This window comes from Rissa tridactyla, chromosome 14 (assembly GCF_028500815.1).
Source record: "Rissa tridactyla isolate bRisTri1 chromosome 14, bRisTri1.patW.cur.20221130, whole genome shotgun sequence".
Lineage (NCBI taxonomy): Eukaryota > Metazoa > Chordata > Aves > Charadriiformes > Laridae > Rissa > Rissa tridactyla.
In genome coordinates, this window is record NC_071479.1 from 11,728,336 (window position 1) to 11,748,288 (window position 19,953).

The 19,953-nt window shown below is 52.0% G+C and overlaps 1 protein-coding gene across 2 annotated transcripts in view; it reads left to right on the top strand.

Annotated features, from left to right (window-relative positions):
- Window positions 1–19,953, top strand: part of RGS3 (regulator of G protein signaling 3) — an 87,552-nt gene that overhangs the window by 20,410 nt on the left and 47,189 nt on the right. Inside the window, exons 1-7 of one of the 2 annotated variants that reach the window (XM_054220794.1) lie at window positions 1,421–1,656; window positions 4,028–4,109; window positions 5,343–5,448; window positions 5,750–6,089; window positions 6,531–6,570; window positions 11,055–11,245; window positions 13,196–13,279. In XM_054220794.1, coding sequence (XP_054076769.1) covers window positions 1,603–1,656; window positions 4,028–4,109; window positions 5,343–5,448; window positions 5,750–6,089; window positions 6,531–6,570; window positions 11,055–11,245; window positions 13,196–13,279 — 897 coding nt within the window. In that variant the 5' untranslated portion in view covers window positions 1,421–1,602. Of the gene's footprint in view, window positions 1–1,420; window positions 1,657–4,027; window positions 4,110–5,342; window positions 5,449–5,749; window positions 6,090–6,530; window positions 6,571–11,054; window positions 11,246–13,195; window positions 13,280–19,953 lie in introns of those variants that run through there. The other variant, XM_054220793.1, reaches the window with a different exon arrangement.

The following is a 19,953-nucleotide window of genomic DNA, read 5'->3' on the forward strand; positions in this document are numbered from 1 at the left end:
AGTCTCCCTGCCGACACCATGGCTTTTATAGGCAATTAGTTCGAGCACCAATTGTGGAGGTGGGTGATGTGGGCAGTAACCCTACACTCGCTCCCCTTTGCCATACAGGGACCTCCTGTTTTTCTAATATATTGCCACGGAGACAAAGCACCAGCCATTGACTGGGAGCAATGGGGACTGGGAGTGATGGGGTCGGGGCTGGCGGGCTGCCTGCCACACAGCATCCCTCCCTGGCCGTCTCGGCGTCTCCATGGACGGGTGCGTCTGTTCCCCGCCTCCTGTCAGAGCCGTTTGCTCTGGGAAGGGAAAGGCCCATGGTGGAGCCTCGATGATTTATAGGAAAGGCAAGGATGGGAAATGGGAACACAAACACATGGCTTGCATCGGAAATTGGGCTCAGCCGGCCCCGTGATTTATCTGTGCCGAATTCCGCTTTGCTGCTTCCCTCAGCTGCATTTTCAGTTATTTGTTTTAAAGCATAGGATTGAGCAAGGCAAACAAAGCCAGCGCCCCTCTCCTCCCTTCCTCTCCGGCAGTCGCCACTGACTTGAAAGATGGTGGCTGGGAAGGAAGACCGATCCTCCTTCCAGCTCCAGCCTGGCGACGCGGCGGGTGGGACAATGCGGCCGGAGCGGCCCCGGGCAGTGCCTGTGACGGCCCCGCCATGGGAGTCCCGTGGGAGCACTGGGGCTCCTCACGCTCCCTCCTCAGCCTGCCCTGGCCCCGCCACCCCAGCTGCCCTGCAGGGGAGCCCGGGGTTTGGGTTCCCTTGCGCCTTTCCTCTCTCCTCCATCCCCACGTAGGAGTGTGGAACGAGCTCTCTTCTCCATTGCAACGCCGTCTCCGAGGGGTTGTGCAGCAGCGCTGGCAGTCGGGGCTGCCCGGTGCAGACTCACCGAGCCCCACTCTGCGCCCTGCTGCTGGCTGGGCTAAGGGTTTCTCTTTGTCTTTAATTCCAAAATTACACCACGGGTGCAATTCATTTGACCTCTCTGCTTCCCGCTCCGTGACTCTCTGAGCACAAAGCATCGGGATGTGCGTATCCTCTGGGTCTGTGCTTTTAAAAACAAACTCTGCTTTTTTTTTTTTCCTTTTTTTTTTTTTTTTAAAAAAAAAAATCTCTTACCCTTTATGAGTAAAACAAGTGCGAGCCGTCTTTTTAATGAAGTGAAGCTCGCACAGCCAGTGCCTGTGAAACACCCCTTAAACATCCTCAAAGTGTTTGTGAGAACATTGCAATAACAAAGTGCTCCGTGCGGCTGAAGAATGCTGCGGGAACAAAAGCCACATCAACAGAGCAGGGACTAGGGAATACTAAATAGTTGACAGGAATTTTAATATAAAACTCTCTCTCTTCCTTGTCAGTTAGGGTTCTCAGGAAGCCCTCTGGCTTATCGTAAAGCGGCATACAGCGCAGACAGGGGCTGGGGAGGTGAAAGGTGGCTTCCTGCCATTCTTCTCTGGAGCTGGGTTCCCATGGGCGGTCATGCCAGTTTGACTGTGGTTTGTTCCACACTCGTGTGATACGAGGAGATCGGGATTACGGCTGCTTCGGGGGACTGGATTTTCATGGGCTAACGGCGAGTTTAGGGTTTTCCAGCCATGAACCGCTTCAATGGACTCTGCAAGGTGTGCTCGGAGCGGAGATACAGGCAGGTCTGTATCTCCCACGGGGAAAAAAACTCTGTGTGCCAGAGTGTGCGCGTGTGTGTGTTGCTGCAAGTCTCAGCCAGGTTTGGGAGTGTCTGTGGGCTTTCTTGCCACTTCTGGGCTATGTGTGTGCTGCTTGTAGGGTGTTGATTTGCTGTCGTTATCATTTGTAAGTGATAATGTTGGGAATATAAGGAAAGCATCTTCAGATAGGTGTCTCTGGCTGATCTCTGCCTGTTGCTGCAGAGTGTAAATGGGGATAAAGGGGGAGCATTTACTGTGTGACTTGAGGATAACATCCGACGGTGAAAGCGCTGAGTGGTGTCTTGATTTACCGCTCATTAGAGGAGAAGCAGGCAGCTAAGTCTCTGCCAGGCTGCTACTATCTCTTTTAAAAATTGTTTTAATGTGAATGTATTTGGGAATCAAGTGTTGCTTGAAGCTGGTTACAACCGCCAGCGACTTTCTCTATGAGAAGCAGATTGCTGTGATCTGTAAAAGCTGATGCAAGTTCTCTCGGACCTGCTCGGTGTGCGATGCCGGGCGCTGGTTTTGCTTGCGCTGGTCCCAGTCTCCTGCACTTTTGAACACAATTTTCCCTCCATGGTCTGGATTGGGGCTCCCCAGCTCCTGGTCAGCTGTTCTCCGTGCTCCTGTGCTCATCTTCCGTGTCGTGCTGAAGCTCTGGTGGGGGATCAGGATCCTGTGACCAGGGCGATCAGTGTATCCCGGGGACTGCACAAAGAACCAGTGTAACTAAAAATGCCCATTTCTTATCAGGGCTCATGCAGGAATGCTTCTCTGCTTTGTAGTAATGGCAACTGGCTGTGATTTGTGTCTTAGACCTCGATTCTCTATTTTGACAATTTCTTCTGTGTTTTTTGACAAAGTTACGGGTACAGTGAGCCTCCAGGGTGCTGGAGTCTGTCACCACCTTGTCACCCACCTTCCAGTTTAGGTCAGACGCTCGTGTTTCTTAGTTCCCCACAGGGCAGCAAAGATGGATGTTCAGCTCCCTGTAATGGCCATGGTGGTGGGAGCTGGGGGAAGCGAACCATCAGCAGGGAGAAGCTGCTATGTAGTGGCACAGGGACGGTGTCTCCGCTGGCAGTGCAAAGCGGTCAGACCTCTCGGCACAGGGGAAGCTTTGGGCTGGGAAGCGACCATGGAGTCTCCATGGTGGGAGAGGTGCTGGGCTGGCTCCCGAGGTGCCAGTGGTAGCCCTTCCACAGAACTTGGATCCCCTGTGCTTTGTATTTGAAACGTGAGGTTGGTTCGAAGGTGCAGAGCCACAAGCAGCCTCCTCCCCTGTTTGAAGATCCAACAGACTCCCGAGAGAAAAATACTCAGCGTGGTGGGACGGGACCTACTTTTTGATTCTGGCAGGGAAAGACAGTTGCTCTTTTGAAGCCTGGTTTTGTGCTGAGCAATCGAGCAGGGACAAGGTGCAGAGAAAGGAAAGCTCACTGTGTTTGCCCTCCCGTGGTAAAGGAGCGAGGAGCCAGTTCCCCTCCTTGGCAGCTTCTGCTGAGTTCCTCCTCTTCTCTCTGAGTGTTTCTTCTCAAAATAACACAGGTCAGATGTTGGATTTTTTCTTTTCTCTTCTCTGTCGGTAAAACAAGGATCTTGACAAATGTCTTGGGGGATAATCAGGTATTTACAGGAACTGTCATGCTGAGCTGCTGCTGGAAGCCAACATCAAAAAATAAATATCATTTCATTAATAAGCTCATTGCTTCTTGAATCAGGGGGAGAAATGAGCCTAAATCAACACAGCATCCATCCTCTCCAAACTCAGCGAGGGAAATCATACTCACCCCAGCTAATGGGGTGATGCCCGCAGAGCTCAGAGCACAGGAGCCTTGCAGACAGGAGTGTGCCGACGCTCGCGGCTTCCTCTGGAGCAGAGGAGAGCTGCTATTTCTGTAGTACCCAACTGGAAATGAAGCGTTTCGGTGACTTGCTTAGAGGAGACATGTTAGAAATCAGTGCCAGAGAGAGACTGCCAGGTTTTCCTTTTTCATGGCTTATCAGACCTTTCCTTACACTTGCAAGAGCCACCAGTGGAGACTGGTGCGTGCTCAATAAACAATCACATTGCGGCATTCCTCTCTGTTGATCCTCGGCTTGATTTTGCATTGCTTTTTAGCACCCTTTCCCCCCCGCTTTGGCTGCGGCAGGGGAGGGTCCCATTGTCCGTGGGGTTCACAGGGTGACAGTATTCACCGTGACAATTCCTTTGGGCTCTGCGACCGCTGCTAGAAATGCCGTGTGCCTGCCTTTCCGAAGGCTTGTGTGGGTGAGAGGGGGGATGCTCGCTGGTCACACGCAGTGGCTGCTTTCCCATCTAACAGGCGACTCCCGTGTCTCTCTTCAGATTACAATCCCTCGAGGAAGCGATGGGTTTGGCTTCACGATCTGCTGCGACTCCCCAGTCCGTGTGCAGGCAGTGGACTCCGGTAAGAGATCAGATCAGTTTTATCCCTCTTGATTTAAATGAATGACTCTGCTCCTTTTTTGCTTCCCAGAGCATATTGTGATTCAGAAGCTCCCATGCCGTGCAGGACTCTGGTTACCTTCAAGAAACTTCACTTAATGAATTCTCTGTTGCCTCTTAATGAGGTCAGAGGCCACTGGGTTAACGCGGTGTCACTATTTTGGCAGCGTGTTGCAGTAATTTTCAGAGATTTTGTTCCCTTCCCTCTCCAACCTGAGAGCTGTGCGGCTGCTTGGGAGTCCTATGGGAAGTCCTGGTGGGGGGGGGGGGCGCGGGGAGTGTCACACAGGACCACAGGAGCCCTCGGTTGCCTGAGTGTATCCTCTTGGTGTGGAGCTGCAGGATGGACTTGGTGTCTCTGTTGTACCCTGGTGCTCCCCGCTGCACACCAGGAGACATGGGAAGTTTGTGCAATAGTTCTGAGAGAGCATTTATGACATTGTCCCAGGTGCCATGTGTGTGCATAGGATCATGGAATTGTCTAGGTTGGAAGGAATCTTTTAAGATCATCAAGTCCAACCATTAATTCCACACTGCCAAAACCACCACTAACCATGTCCCTCAGCACCACGTCTGCCCGGCTTTTAAATCCCTCCAGGGATGGCGACTCCACCACTGCCCTGGGCAGCCTGTTCCAACGCTTGACAACCCTTTCCGTGAAGAAATATTTCCTAATCTCCATCCTAAACCTCCCCTGGCATAACTTCAGGCCATTTCCTCTTGTCCCATCGCCTGTTCCTTGGGAGAAGAGACCGACCCCCCCTGGCTGCCCCCTCCTTTCAGGGAGCTGTAGAGAGCGAGAAGGTCTCCCCTCAGCCTCCTCTTCTCCAGGCTGAACCCCTCAGCCGCTCCTCACAAGGCTTGTGCTCCAGACCCCTCACCAGCTCCGTTGCCCTTCTCTGGACCCGCTCCAGCCCCTCAGTGTCTTTCTTGGAGTGAGGGGCCCAAAATTGAACACAGCACTCGAGGTGGGGCCTCACCAGTGCATGTTGGAAGGTGAAGCTCCAGGCTGGCTGGCCCTACTTCATTTTCAGGTGTGAATGTTAGAAGAAACAGATTGTGTTTAGAGGAGTGAGTGGAGTGGTGCGAGCTATGAAGCGATCTGGGAGTCTCCCGGCCCCGGGGCTTCTCCTTCCCTTCATACTCTCAGCTCCCTGTCCGGCAGGTGACTGGCATTCATCTCTTCTCTCTGTAGGTGGCCCAGCAGAAAAGGCAGGTCTGCAGCAGCTTGACACGGTGCTGCAGCTGAACGAGCAGCCTGTGGAGCACTGGAAATGTGTAGAGCTGGCACACGAAATCCGGTGAGTGTTCACCCAAAGCATCAGTGCCGAGCTGTGGGAAGGGTGGTTTGAGGGAGCCTGGGGGGCAGGGCAGCAGGAGCTTTCAGTGGCTACGGGAAGGGGAAGGCTTTGAGGGATGCAGGAGACTGGGAAAAGATTGTCTGGAGTAGAAGAAGAGAGGACGCAGAGGCTGGGGAGGGCAGGCCAGGGGCGGAGGCATTAGAGGGAGGACGGACTGCAGGGCTCACGGCTGTCTGAATGCTGCAGGGTGCCCCGCTCCCTCCTGCTCCATCTCCGACTTGCCCCATGCCATCTCTTTCAGGAACTGTCCCACCGAGATCATACTGCTGGTCTGGAGGCTCGTCCCGCAGGTCAAGTCAGGACCCGAAGGCATGATCCGCAGATCGTCCTGCAAGTCCGCCTACGACCTCCAGTCACCTCCCAACAAGCGCGAAAAGAACAGCACCATGCCTCCGCGGCCTGAGCAGCGCCGGAGCTGCCACGTACTGTATGATGGGAGCGATGGGCTGGTGCTGAACAGCTGTGAGAGGTACACGGAGATCGGCAAGCGCAGCCAGAACACCATGCCACCCCTGTCCCGGGTCCCCTCTGCTGCGGACCAGAACTACATCATTCTAGCGCCTTTGAACCCAGGGAGCCAGGTAGGGCTGTTTTCCAGCCCCATGCTCAAGTTATTGCCTGTGGCTGTTGGTTGTGCTTGCTGGATCCTCTCTTGGCTTGTGCTTCAGTCTTATTGAGCATCATCTCTAAATATTTGCTAGAGCACATGCCATTTTACAAGCCAGACCTGTGTCCCTTGGTGGAGCTTTCACTATTTGCCTAAAACATTTACCACTAGGATGGTAGAGCTGGGCTGAATGACCTGCTCTTTCCTCTTGGGGCTCGCTCAAGGCGTAAGGACATGGGAAGTGCTTCCACTGCATAGACCACAGTGCAAGTCATTGCTCTCGTTTTCTGCTGGCAATAGGGTGAAAATGATCTTCGCCTCTCTGGAATGCTTTGGCTTTGCAGGGTTGGTTGTTGTAAAGTCTATCTCAAGCCTACTTCAGGTGACTGTGTCCTTTCTGGGTTGTGTCTTACAGCTGCTGAGGCCTGTCTATCAAGAGAACAATGCTACTGTGGGTGAGTTGCCGATGTGCTAAAAATGCTGCTCAGAGCACCCAGCAGAGCTAAACATGGGTTTTTTTCTAGCATTAGTGAATCCTTGCCCTTAGCCCTGCAATGCTGCAGTAGTCCCTTACGTTTTGAGCACAGTGGCAGGAGCCTGGGGCTTTTGAGTAGCGTAATCTTCCTACTCTCTGCATCAAACATAGAACCAAGAACCCTACCCCAAAGTCCGGAGGAGCGTCCAGCTGCTGTCACTCGTGGTGAGAAGGTCTCTGTGGGAGCTCACAGGGCGGCTGAAGAAGGGAGGCTGGTGGCAGGGACTTTCCATCGGGGGCATGATGAAAGCATGAAGTGTGAAAGCGCTGAGCATTGTTGCTCTGGTGGTTCCCCAGATGTGTCTTGGGCCTCTCCGTGACGTGTTTAGCTTCTCCTGTGTAACGCCTTGCTGGGGGGGCTAATACTTTGTCCCCTGCTTGAAGTTTTATTTTATTACTAAGGGAGCGAAGATGGCCATGACTCAGATTTGTACAGACATTAGTGCAGGGCGAAGTGCCAGGTTTGGGGAATGCTCATTTCCTGGGCTGCTACAAGGTCTCTGGCAGTCTCTGGACCAGCTCTTCTCAAAACCCCTTTGAAGCGTAAACTCGTTTTCTGCAACAGGTACACTTGGGCTTCCTGGAGAACCGGGTGTGGATGGGCTTGCAGGAAGAGTGGGGTGAGGCGTGCTGCAGGGCACTGCGCGAGTCCTGGGCTGCGAGAGGGGTGGCAGAGAGGAACACAAGGGCTCCCTGAACTAGATATCAACAGGTGGCTGTCATTTCCAGTGGGAAACTGGGGACAGAAGCAACCCAAGAACAGTGAGGCCTGGAGATACTCCCTAGGGTGTTTACTGGGTGCTGTTGAACTTGCAATTGCCATTTTCAGCACGCCCAGCTCCGTGCAGAACCTCCTCTTGCCAGTTCATTGATTCAGGAGCTTTGGGAGGTCGCATTTGCACCCCGCTCTGCTGGGATGCCCTTGGGGTGAGCTGTGTGTCTGCAGCAGAGCTGACCTCCTACGTGTGATCTCGCAGGAGTGTCTTTACCGCAGCAGCCCCTCCGTGGTGCAGGCACAATTTCCAGCTAAAAGGTTTTGTGCTGCCTGTAAAAGTGGGGCAGCGTCCATAGAAGGGAAAGTGTGGGGCTGGCAAAGGGGTCCCTGTCCGGGGGGCAGGAGGAAGCAGTGTGGGTCCGAGGCCCCTGTGCCTTGGATGCTCCCAGCCCTGGAGCTCTGCAGCCAGAAGAATTTTCCGCAGTTCCACTGCGGGGGATGTTTTGTACCGTGGATAATTGCGACTCTTTCCTGCTGTTTGCGGATCCTGTGAAAAGATGAGTTGCCCCGTGGGGACTTGTTCTTACAGCAGGGTGGAATTTGAAAGACTCGGGCTTCTTCCCATAACAATTTTTAGTGATTGTTTTCAGTTTATTTAATGTTAAGTCCTCAGAGGGAAGAATGCTCTAGTTAACCTGAGCGGTGATTAAATGTGGCGGTGGCCACCGGTCACAGGGTGACAGGAGTTCGTGCTTCGGGCAGGCTGGGTGGCTTTCTGTGCCAGTGTGCAGAAAGCAGATCTTGTGGAGGTGATGAATCCCTCTAATAAAATGAGGTGACTTAAGGATAAGAGGAAAAGCAGATCCTGAACAGCCCATACAGATTGTATCTGGCCCGTGTTGAGCTGTCTCTCGCGTTTTGATTTTTATCTGGCAGTGTGACCATGAAAAAGAAAATGTCAGGGTTATTGCACTTAGAGGTAGAAACAACCTCTTAGGTCATGAGGGCCACCCCCCTGCGGAGGCTGGCTGTGAGAGCCGGCAGTAAACAGCAGGTCTGGATTGCCAAGAGAGCACGGTCTGGCTCCGCTGGCGTTTATCTGAAGGTAGATGTGCTATTTCCTAATACATAATGGAATATGTAATGTTGGGTAGGTTCGTGTATTTGCTTTGGACGAGACCTTATCTGCCCTGAGCCATGTTCAGAAGTGTTTTGGCTCGTTTCTGCCTGGGAAGGTTGCGGGTATGCGTTACAGCGCAAAGGCAGGAGCCGCTGTGCAGAGCGCCGCTGCGGCGGGAGCAGGGTCGCCCGGCGGGAGGGATGCTGGGGGTCTCTGCTGGGGGCTGCAGGGGGGTTTGCTCATACAAAGCGTGTTCCTGAGACATCGCCATGTGGGAGGGTCCTGGACTAATGTTCCAGTTTCTCACCTGGATGTGTTAAAATCCGAGTGGAGAGGTCTGCCTGCTGGACCCGAGCTGGTTTAGTTCATCAGCATCAGTGGGGAGGGAGAAAAGACTTCACTCTTTCAGCGGGACTTCTTTTGAAGAAGGCATGAATTTTTGGTTAGAGATGTACTCGATTCCTGTTGGAGTTGTTGCCTGCAAGTTTTAGGACAGAGCACAGGTCGCTGGTGCCCAGCGGGACGCGGGCTGGGGTTAAGGGCCCTTGGGGAACGTGAACCTGTCTCACCGCAGCCTGGTAGGTCCTGCTGCTGCTGGAGCTTGTGTGTGGCAGGAGAGATGAGCGCTGTGGCCTGGGGACATCGAGGTGGCCAAAACTGTATGCTGGGGTCCTCGGAGTACACCAAGGCCCTTAGACCTAATGGATTGATGTCATTAATGGGAAGTATTTCACAGCTGCTCCCCGCTCAGCAGCCGTGCTGTCCCAGCACACCTGAGAACAGAGAAGACCAGCTGGTGGCAGCTCCTTTCTGGTTCTGGTTCTGGTCCCATGTGTTGGTCTCATCCATGGATGGTCACACCCATGTGAGGGGTCTGGGGAGAAGGATGCATAAAGCCATCCTTAGCACTGCTGCCTCCGACAGATCCCCCTCAACCATGTATCTGCTCACAGCCGGTTGCGCGTACAGGCACCGACTCCCTGCGTTCTGCGATGCTCTCACCCCATTGACTTGCTGCTGAGAAAATGGTAATTTCTCCTCAGGCAGAGCATCCTCAGAGCACCCCGCGTCCCATGCCTGCGCTCACGAGACAAAATGCTGGTGGGAGCTTGCTGGGTGTGTTCCAAGGCATTCCTCTGGGCTGGGAGGAAAGGGCTGAGCAATCCTATAGAGCAGCAATTGCCCAGCAACAGGGGAAGGACGGACTCACCCACACAGCAGCTAGCAGGGACCGGTGATAATTGTTGGTAATTATCAATCATAATTTAATCACAGGATTATCGATTACGTTAGATATTCTGTCGCGGGTTCGACATCCCACCTAATGCCTCCTGGCCTCTGGGAATGCAGACTGGCGGGTGTGGAGTGGCCGCAGGAGCTGGTGTTGGCTTGTTGGGAAAAGTTACAGTCTGCTGGACCCGCTGAGGTGGGGGCTGCAAAGGAAAGCTGCGGTGTGGTCCCTCCTTTGGAGGAGGATAATGGCTTTCTGCGGTGAAGATGGACACAGCAAAAAGCCAGTCAGGCTGCTAGGAATTTTTCCAGCACCGAAATGTAATGCTGAAAACCAGCGGATGATGCGCCAGCCTCATGCAAAATGAGGTCATCCTTTATAAATACGCCCCCATGTCTGAGTAACCATCACATCCCTGGGAGCGATTTGGAAAGGCATGGATTGATCCCATGTGCGTAAATGTGTTTATCACTTCTGTCCCTTTCTCTGAATCTTCCAATCTTAGTATCTTCTAAAAACCGTGATTAACCTGCCACCCAGTGCCCCATGATGTGAAACTCCTGCACTTTGCTAACTCCCATGCCCAGAATCCAGAGAAGGCAGAACTTGTGTGGATAAAAATGTCACGAGGTTTAAATTTTCTTCTTCTTTTTTTTTTTTTTTTTTTTTTTTTTTTTTTCTCTTCTCCCACCCTGAGTTAGTCACAGATGGTTTTCTCCTTTCCCCTCCCTGGAAAGGGAAGGGTTGAGTGGTGCAGGCAGGTATTCCCCAGCGGTGGGAACCTCCTTAGTGCTCCTGTGATTCAAGAATGACCATTTAAAGCCATGTTTGGGGTTGTTCTGTATTTCTTGTTTCATACTTTCAGTACTGCACAGGGAGGTGCGTGTAACAGTACCACATCTCTTCCTCCAAAGTACCATATTCGTAAGTTGTGCAGAAGGCAGCGTACACCCCGAGGCAGATGTGCTGCCTGCAGCTGAGCTTGCTGTGATTTCCTTGGGGTTTCGTTTGTACGTACACAGCCGTGTGTGTGCTGCTGGTGTGATCCCCTTCAGTCCTTGGTCCAGCAAGTGAGTTGCTCTTGATTGAGCAGAAATGTCAAGGGACATCTCATTTTGCATTAGGGAAAACGAAGTCAGTGCTGTTATTTCATGAATCCCTGGGAAACTTTGGTAGCAGAGTGACGAATGGCCCTGCAGCTCTCGGCTCCAGCTATTTCCCGTATGCTTTACGTGCCCTCCTTCAGCTGGCAGGAGCAGGAGCTGAGCCGGCAGCATGCCGCAGCTCTGCAGAAGCCCTTGTCTGATTCTGTGCTTCTTTTTGCTTCTTCTCGGCCAGGAAATGCATGTAAAGGGAAATCGCACATGGGGTCTGGGAGAAAATCCAGGTTGATGAAGACTGTGCAGACAATGAAGAGCTACGGGAACTACCAGAACTGTACCATAGTGCGGCCACACATCCCACACTCCAGCTACGGCACGTACGTGACGCTGGCTCCCAAAGTGCTGGTGTTCCCCGTCTTTGTGCAGGTAAGTGCAGCTGGAAGCAAGGTGTTATGGATCCTCTGCTCTTCTCTGGTGAGACCCCACCTGGAGTACTGCGTCCAGCTCTGGAGTCCTCAGCACAAGAAGGACATGGACCTGTTGGAACGGGTCCAGCAGAGGGCCACAAGGATGATCAGAGGGCTGGAGCCCCTCTCCTGTGAGGACAGGCTGAGAGAGCTGGGGGGGTTCAGCCTGGAGAAGAGAAGGCTCCGGGGAGACCTTCCAGCCCCTTCCAGTCCCTAAAGGGGGCCTACAGGAGGGATGGGGAGGGACTCTGGATCAGGGAGTGTAATGATAGGACACGGGGTAATGGTTTCAAACTGAAGGAGGGGAGATTTAGATGGGATATTAGGAAGAAATTCTTTGCTGTGAGGGCGGTGAGCCCCTGGCCCAGGTTGCCCAGAGAAGCTGTGGCTGCCCCATCCCTGGAGGGGTTCAAGGCCAGGTTGGACGGGGCTTGGAGCAACCTGGGCTGGTGGGAGGTGTCCCTGCCCAGGGCAGGGGCGTGGGACTGGATGATCTTTAAGGTCCCTTCCAACACAAACCATTCTGTGATTCTGTGTTTGATTCTCTGTTGGAGTTTTTTTCCCTTTTGAGCTTTCAAATCTGGTCCTTGAGTGCTTGCTTGAACCAGGAGGAGGTATCCCAGCTTCTGGGCTTCAGCAATCAACTTCATGCAATTGAAATCAATATGGTTTCTTCCCGTGGGTTCTTTGTGCTGTTAATTATAGTGTACAAACAAAGGTCTTTTAGTTTAGCTGGTGGCCAGCACTAAAATCTTGGACAAGGATCCAGAACAGTAATGGCCTGACAGAGGATGTTCCGTAAATTATTTTCTTAAAATTATCCCTGAATTTGGTGGTAGTAGCTCTACCTACCTGTGTGTCTTCCATTTTGTCCTTTGTATGGCCAGAACCCCAGAAAACCTCATCTGATTCTGTATATTTAAGTACCTTATTGATGAATACTTTCATCTCTGAGGCTGTGGGGAACCATCCATCCTCCCCTGCTAGCGGCAGTGTCATGTCAGCTCAGCCTGGTGATTTCCTTTGGGCTCAAGCCCCCGATCCGTCTTGTCTGTCACTCCGGCAATTGTGGGGCTGGGCTGGGGCTGGGGGCCAGGCTTATTCTCACTTCTGTCCTCCCTGATGGCACCTGCGTGGCCGTTCACACTAGCACCGGAGCCATCACCAGCCCTGCTCGTGTGCGCAGTTTGCCTTTTGGTAGGAACCCAACTGGCACTTCTGCTGCTTTACTCCCAAAACTTGTGTCTTGGATTGACCCTGGGGGGTTTCTGCCTGTTCTTCAGGAACTGTTTTTCATGCTTCGCGCTGTTTCAGGTGCCCTGACGTGCCTGCTGGAGGAGCTGCTCAGGAGGATGCTCCTGGGCTGGTTTTGCAGGGTTTGTCCTGCGGGCAGGACCGCTCCACCTGTCCTGTTCTTCTCCAGCGTTAAAGAGGGGAGGCGCGCGTGCAGCGTGGCGTGAGGAAGGGCAGCCTTCTTGAGGCGTCTTTAACTTACTGCAAGAGTAATCCATAAAATCATGTAGCAAATATTCTTGTCTGAGGGATGTGAGAATTTGACGTGCCACCGTTGTGGTTGTGTTTCCTGCTGAAAAGCGCCCATAACCAAGCCTGCGCTGTGCAGAACAGTTAACGTACAAAGAGGCAAGCGGCTGATTGTCTTTTTGTAGATGTGTGTGTGATGTAGGTGTTAAGTGTGGGGTTTTCTTTTTATCGCTTACCCGGACTGCAGACTTTCTGTCCTTTTGACCACAGTGTGGGGCGGCTTCTCCTTCAGAGAGTTACAGCTTAGAGTGAAGACGCAGTGGGTTTGGTGGGCGGAAAGCTTTTCTGGCAAACCACACTTCCAGTGGAAGGTTTGACTCTTTCTTTCTTTCTTTCTTTTTTTTTTTCTCCTCCTTTTCAAACGTAGCCCCTAGATCTTTGCAACCCAGCCCGGACTCTGCTTCTGTCAGAGGAGCTGCTGCTTCACGAGAGCAGAAGCAGGACGATACAGGTAAGACTCTTCCCATGCTCTCTGAGCTTTCTAAACCCGCTCTTCTGCAGTCTTATATAGTAGATTGAGAAGGGAAATGTTTTATTGGGCAGTACTTACATTAATATGATATTTGGAAAAACCTGGAATCAGTTTATCGCGGATAAACTAAATAGCAAAACTCTTCTCTGCTAGAAATCAACTTTTTTTTTTTTTTTCTTCCTTCATGCTCGCAAAGACGAAATTGCGCATGGCAAACGTGTGCCAGTCTCAGCCCGGCAGCTGAGGCCACCGGCAGGCTCAGGAGGAGGGAGGTTAAGAATATTTTGTGTCAGGTTAGAGAACTAGACGGAGAACTTCTTACAGGGGTTTTCAGAAACTTAGTTCCTGAAACAGGTCACATGTCTTGTCCGAATTCCTCTCTTTTTTCTGTCTTCAGCTTCTTTTCCGCAATTGTTGCGGGGGCTGTTAAAAGTCTGGGGAAACAACTAAGCTTCGGCTCCGTGCTGAACCTGCGTATGGGACAGCTTTCAACTTCCAAACTGGCCGAATTCAGACGTGCTGATTATATTTGCTGCTGGCTTCGCTTGCATCCCACGGTGAAGTCTGCAAAGCCCTGGAATTCGGGACAGCGAAGCTGGGAGAGCCCCCTCAGGCGTTGCTCACTAGCGCTGGAGGAACCTGCCGTTTCTTTTGGGGCATTTTCAGAGAATCTCACCGCTGCACAGAACAGTTTTCTTTTGAATTTAGTTGGAGTGAAAAATGTGTCATCTTCACAGAGCCATAGAGGAATTGTTACGTGACTAATCTTAGTTTCTGGGTAACGCCTTCTGGGTGGAATCCCAGAGACATGTCATATCGTACGTGTGGCCTGTACAAAACAGTACAAGATTGTGTTAAGTGACTCCTCTCTCTTTCTGGTTTTCAACGTGTAATTCATCCCTTGAATCGCTATTTTTTTAAATTATTTTTTTATCTGCCAAAGCACATGAAAAATTGCATGATCAATTAGGAAACTCGGCCTTGATTTGTACATAAAACTGCTGCTGTTCTTTGCTGCTCAGGGTCTCCCAGGCACGTGCGTGAATGGAAACCAGGCAGACGCGTGGCTGTGCGGCGCAGCTGTGCTGCGATGGCTTGGAAATACGGTGGCCAGCCTGAAGTCAGGATGCTTCTCCTGGGTGGTTTGGAGTTGCTTGCTTTCGGGGCAGACTCGGAGGTCTGTAGTAGCAGCCAAATGTGGAGCAATTATGAGTAACTAATGCTGTTTGCAGCCTGGGCAGAACATGTGTGTATACGGGGGTGTTCATATTTGAATGATGGAGAGCCTCAGGACAAACGTGTTTGGAGGAGGTGTGCTGCTCTGTCTCCAAACAGCCACGTTAGCCATTTCAGAGACCCAGCTGTGGGCAGGATCAGAAGGACGACACCTCGGGGAGAGGACTCTGTTTGCTTACGATGCCTTAAGGATGAGCGTGGGACTGGAAGAGGATTTCCCAGTTGGAGCTGCTGCCAGGAAAAGGCAGGGTGCTGTACGCTGGCCAGGAACATGAGACACTGTTTGAGAACGATGGTGCCTTGAGGCCGTGATGTCTGTAAGCCTGGCAGAGGGGCAAGGCAAGAGGCTGTGACTAAGCGTCGTGAAAAAATTGCAGCAGGGAATGGGAACAAGCATGTGGCAGTGTCTGCTTTGGGAAGCAGGAGTCTTTCCCTTGGTGTGAACCCAGGCGTGGTGCTGAGCCCCGTATTGCTGGGAGCCGACAGTTGTAGGTAGCAACACCGGGACATCAGCCGTGTCCCTGGGGAAGGGCTTCTCATGTCTGCAGCGTGTCACAGGGTCACAGCAGGCTTTGCAGAGCTTCAAGGAATCAGTGCAGGTCTCTGGAGAGCCCGAGACTCCCCTTCTCCAGTGGAGCAAGAGTGCCTGCTTTGGTCCTGGTGGGCTGTGAGAGAAGGGAAACTGAACTTCTGAAGCCAGCAAGACCTAAAATGTCCTGGACACAATGGAGTTTCCCCTGGTACAGAAGGGATCTGACTTCTTTTTTTTGCTGGACGTGAGCTCACTCCCTCCCCAGTCTTCTCTGCTGCCCAAACAGAGGCTGTCCTGTTTCCGATCAGTCCTTGTTTCCTTGCTCCATCTGGTTTTCCATTTTCCCACTGCTCTTCCCACCCAGCCTCTCTCAAACTGGACCAGTGGTTTGCAGGTCTGTTTTCTCTATGTTATTCTGCTTTGGCCAAGTGGCTCGAGAGAGGAGAGCCCAGGGGCTGGAGACGGAGGTTCTGTTTCATTTTCTTTTCAAAAAACCAGAATCCTTTCCCCTTGGCAGTTCCCACGTCAGGCACTGCACCCTCGTCACTGAGCAGACTCTCTCCCATCTCCTGAAGGAGTCAACCTATCTCTCTGGAGGCTTGCCAGGATCTGTCCTTTCCCTGACCTTACCTCTGGGGCAATCCTTATTCAGGCCTTAATCACATCCTGTCTAGACTTTGTTGCAATTCCCGCTTTTATGGTCTTCTGAAATCCCTCCGGCCTGCGGAATGCCAGAGGAACCAGCGTGATGCAGGCGATTGCGCACAAGGTGTCAAACATGGGCTTTGTCCTTTTGGGTCCATCTCTAATGTACCTGGAGGCAACGTTTCCAAAGCTCTGCGGTACTTTCACAGCATGGGCCATGCTCGCTCCCTTCTCAGCTCTCTTTTCTGCCATCCTGGCTGCGGATCAGGGTGGTCCTCCCTTGAACTCTGCAAGCCGCCGGCTCTGCCACGAGCCTGGAGGACACGGACCGGCATGCCCACATTTTATGCTCTTCTCTGCAGGGCCAGAGGCTTTTCTCTCTCATCCCAAGTGTTGCACTGCAAGTTCCCGGCACTCCTGGCCTGGGACGGGGTTGCCAGCTCCTCGTTTCAGTGGGTGGCTGTATTTTGCCAACACAGTGGGTTGACCAAAACCCTACTCCTTGGCCCATCTTGTTTCCAGCCTTTTTTAGACCCTTTCATTTGGGTGAGAATACCAGAAACCTGCACTTACCTCCTGCCTCCACCGCACCCCTCCCACTCACTCCATCCCTTCTTCTTCCCTGCCTCTTAGTATCCTTCTCTTCTTCATTTTTTACACCATTTCCGCTGCTTATGCTAGTTTTTACACCATAAGCCACTGCTTATGCTAGTGTTTGAGTGCTTGATCCCTTGAGGCCTTCAGTGCCTGCTCTCCCCTGATGTTCACGGTAGAAGAATATTTGATTCAAGTAAGCCAAGATGAGGTTCAAAGTTGACAGTTAAAGCCTCCGCCATGGATCTCCTTTTGACAAGCGTGGTGGTGTATCTTCATCAAAGTCTAGCTGATTGTATAAACTCCTTCCTGAGAGTGTAAATTCCTTGCCAATCATCTCAGCAGAAAAAAAGTGTGCGGGGTGGTAAAAGAGGGTAAATGCACCGTGGGCTAAAAGGCTGCTGAGATGTCTCGGAGAACACGCACATAATATGGATACATGCAGAAGTAGAAATCCCGGGAGCAAAGGAGCATGTCATGCTTAGAGTTAGGGCTGCACTGTGGAAAGCAATGACTCAAAGGCTTTGGTGGTGAAGTTTCCCTGACCTGAAGTTCGTGCCCATCTCCAAAGTGCCATGCCTGTGTACGTGCACCTACCTCACCTGCAAAGCCCAGGCTGCCGCTCTTTTATACCGGGGCTCCGCTGACTCAGGTGCTAATGCCCGAAGCGTGATTACTTTTAATCATTTTCTCCTATTGCTCTGGTCTGTGTGAAAACTGAGCGAGTAACTGCCAGTGCGACGCTGGAGCCAAGAAAGCTGCCACTGTGAAGCACGTGAGCGCTGAATGGGAGTGAGTGGGTGATATCACCCTGTACGGGGCAGCTGCGTCGTTCTTGGTCTGATGAGCGATGTCTGCTTCGTAGAGGACACTGAGAATGTGGACGGTCTCACGAGGGCTACAAGGATAAATCGAGATCTGAAAAAAACTGAGGATGATTAAGAAATCTGCATCCATTTAGCTCAACTGAATGAATGGGGACACTTGAACTTTGCAGCTACAGCCCTCGTACTGTTATCACTGGAGTTTCTCTTTGGAGTTGCACCCAGTTCCTCTGGAGAAGAATCCAGTACTGGTAAATAGAACCGGTGTGTGGATCAGTCCTGTTTTAAGATAGGTATCCTGTTTGGATACCTGTTTTAAGAGCTCCCCACCAGGGATTACAGGATTTCTCTGGCCAGCGATGCAGGGGATCATCACCATGTTCTCCTTTAGCATCTGAAAGCTCTGTCAGGAAAGACCTGCGTCTGCTTCTCTCTGCTTCCCCAGCTGCCTCTGTTTTGCTGGGCAGGGCTATGAGATTATTACGAGAGAGAGAGAGGGCGATGTCTCAGAAGGCATCCACGGGCTCCAGCTTTTCCTGCCGAGCACGGGGACAGGCAGGCAGGGTTTGCTCTGATGCGGTGTCTCTGCTGATGCACCGCTGCAAACTCCCCGCTGTCGTAACCCAAGAGGCAGCGGCTCCCGGTGCACGGGTGAGCAGGAGAGGACGGGGTTAGGGGAAGAGTTAACCATTCTTAAGCTTGAATGGGAAGGTACTTTGGCTGCAAGGCTTAATTTCTGGGCACGTTTTCATAACGTTTTTGTTACCGTGTTTTGCTTTACAAGGTGTGGTTATGGCTTCCTCCTTCCTGTGGTGGGGCTCTGTAGCAGCCCCAGCGTTGATCTCCCTGTCTCGGGGAAGCACAGTAACCCCCTGCTTTCCCCCTTCCCTCCTGGCTTTCGTTTTATCTTGTTTTCTTTTAGGAAGCACTTTCAACCTGCCCCTTCCTTCTGTACCAATGCTTTGCCGGTTGTGTTCAGTGCTCAGTCAGATCTATCAGCAGAGGAGGCTTTGCCGCTTGCTGTGGTGCAGAGCGCGCCCGGGTGAACAGCGTCTGAGGCATCAGTGTCGGCCTCTACGCACGTTTGGGTTTTTTCCCCCTATAAAATCTATTCACGCCCCCAAAAGGTCTGTGTGACAACTGCCGTGTGGCCTTGATCACTCTAGTCGTGACACTGGTGTGCCTGCCTCTGTCTTCAGAGGGGTCCTTTCATCACGCCAGTTGTTTTCTTTTTGATTTCGGGTTAAGAGGTTAGTTCTGGGAAATACCCAAAGGTACTCTGACTCTCCAAGGAGCAGCTCTGGTGGATTCTGTGTCTTGCCCGGATGAATTCAGGCACTGTGTTTCTCTTCTGTTTGCTCTTTTGCTTTTATGAGCCCTGTGAGTTTTTTCATGGTAGATACCGGATCTGTTTGCAAAGGGCTGTTAGAGACGCGTTACAGCTTGTCAGCAGTGTGAGGGCAACCCTAGGCAGAGCTCCAGGTTACTCACTCCAGCCCTCCCCTCCGATACCTGCTGGCTGCTGCCGTAGGGTCATCTGTGACTTGAGTTTCCCGTGCTCAGCTCTGCAGGTGGGGTAGGTGCTGCCAGGGTCTGCTGGAGCCCTGCGCAGCACTGGGGTGCTCTTGGCAGACTCCGGCTGTGTGGGTGGAAGAGACACCCCCGTTTTCTTCCCCCAGCAGCTTGGAGGAGCAGAGGGACCTCTGCAAACCGTTTTGTATGCAGCTGCTCTAAAATCAAGTGTCTTCCTGGAAGCAGCATCTAATAGAGATGCTCTTACCTAACCGGCCCTGGCTCCACTTTTATCTTCTCTACATCCTGAATTCAATCAGTCCCATCTTCCCATAAAAGCACAGTGTTACCTGTAACTGCTTTTTGTGTATTTCTGTTTCCATGAGTCCCTATTTACATCTGCTTGGTTTTGAAGTGATATATTTTTTTTTTTTCCCTCCTGATACTTCTAATCTCTTTTCCTACCCTTTAAACTTCCGTGTGTATTAGGTCTTCGTTTTCTTTGCTCCATTTCCAGCATGGCCACTTGCTAATCATGGTTTTATGTCCCTCACTTTGCCGAGTTGCTATTTTCAATATCCCTGAACATCTCTTCTTTGAGGCTGAGGGACCTGGGGTGGCACCAGACCTGTCCCAGAAAAGTTACCTTTTGGAACAAGATGGGCATGGGAGAAAGTTTATAATGCAGGTTTGTGCTTCGTTATTCCTTATATTAATAATAAGGACAGAAGTAATGAAGAGGGTGACTGTGGGCACCAGGCCAACAGTGTGCTGAGAGCAGAGGAAGGGATTTTCCAAATAACACGGAGGAAAACAGACACTCCCTGCTTTCATTGTCAATTAAAGCTCTGCCAGTAGCTTTGTGCTTATTAAGGATCCCACAAAAATGAATTTGCACGGCAAGGAGAAATCTTGTGGCAAGGGCTTGATTTTGGTTTCAAAGCCAGATGCTGCTGCCCTGACGTGAGACTCGCCACCACGTGATAAACTCTTACCCAGCTTCTCCTCCTCCTCCTCCTGACATGTGTCCGTCAGCCGCTGGGCATGGAGACAAACTGTACCGGCAGTGTGTCCCCGTAAACAGTGACTCAGTCCCTGTCCACGGCAAAGTCACCTTTCGAAGGGTGACTTGGTGGCGGCAGCGGTGCCAGCTCCCAGTCAGCCCCTGGGGTGCTGGGTTCTTTGCCGCTTCTGCGAGAGGGTGGCTAAAGGGCCGCAAACCCTTCGTTGCTGTTGCTCGGTGTTGCAAAGCGGCTTTCCCTTTACTGTGGGAGGTTTTTGGGAGCGGCCCAAGGAGCGGTTAAAAGCAG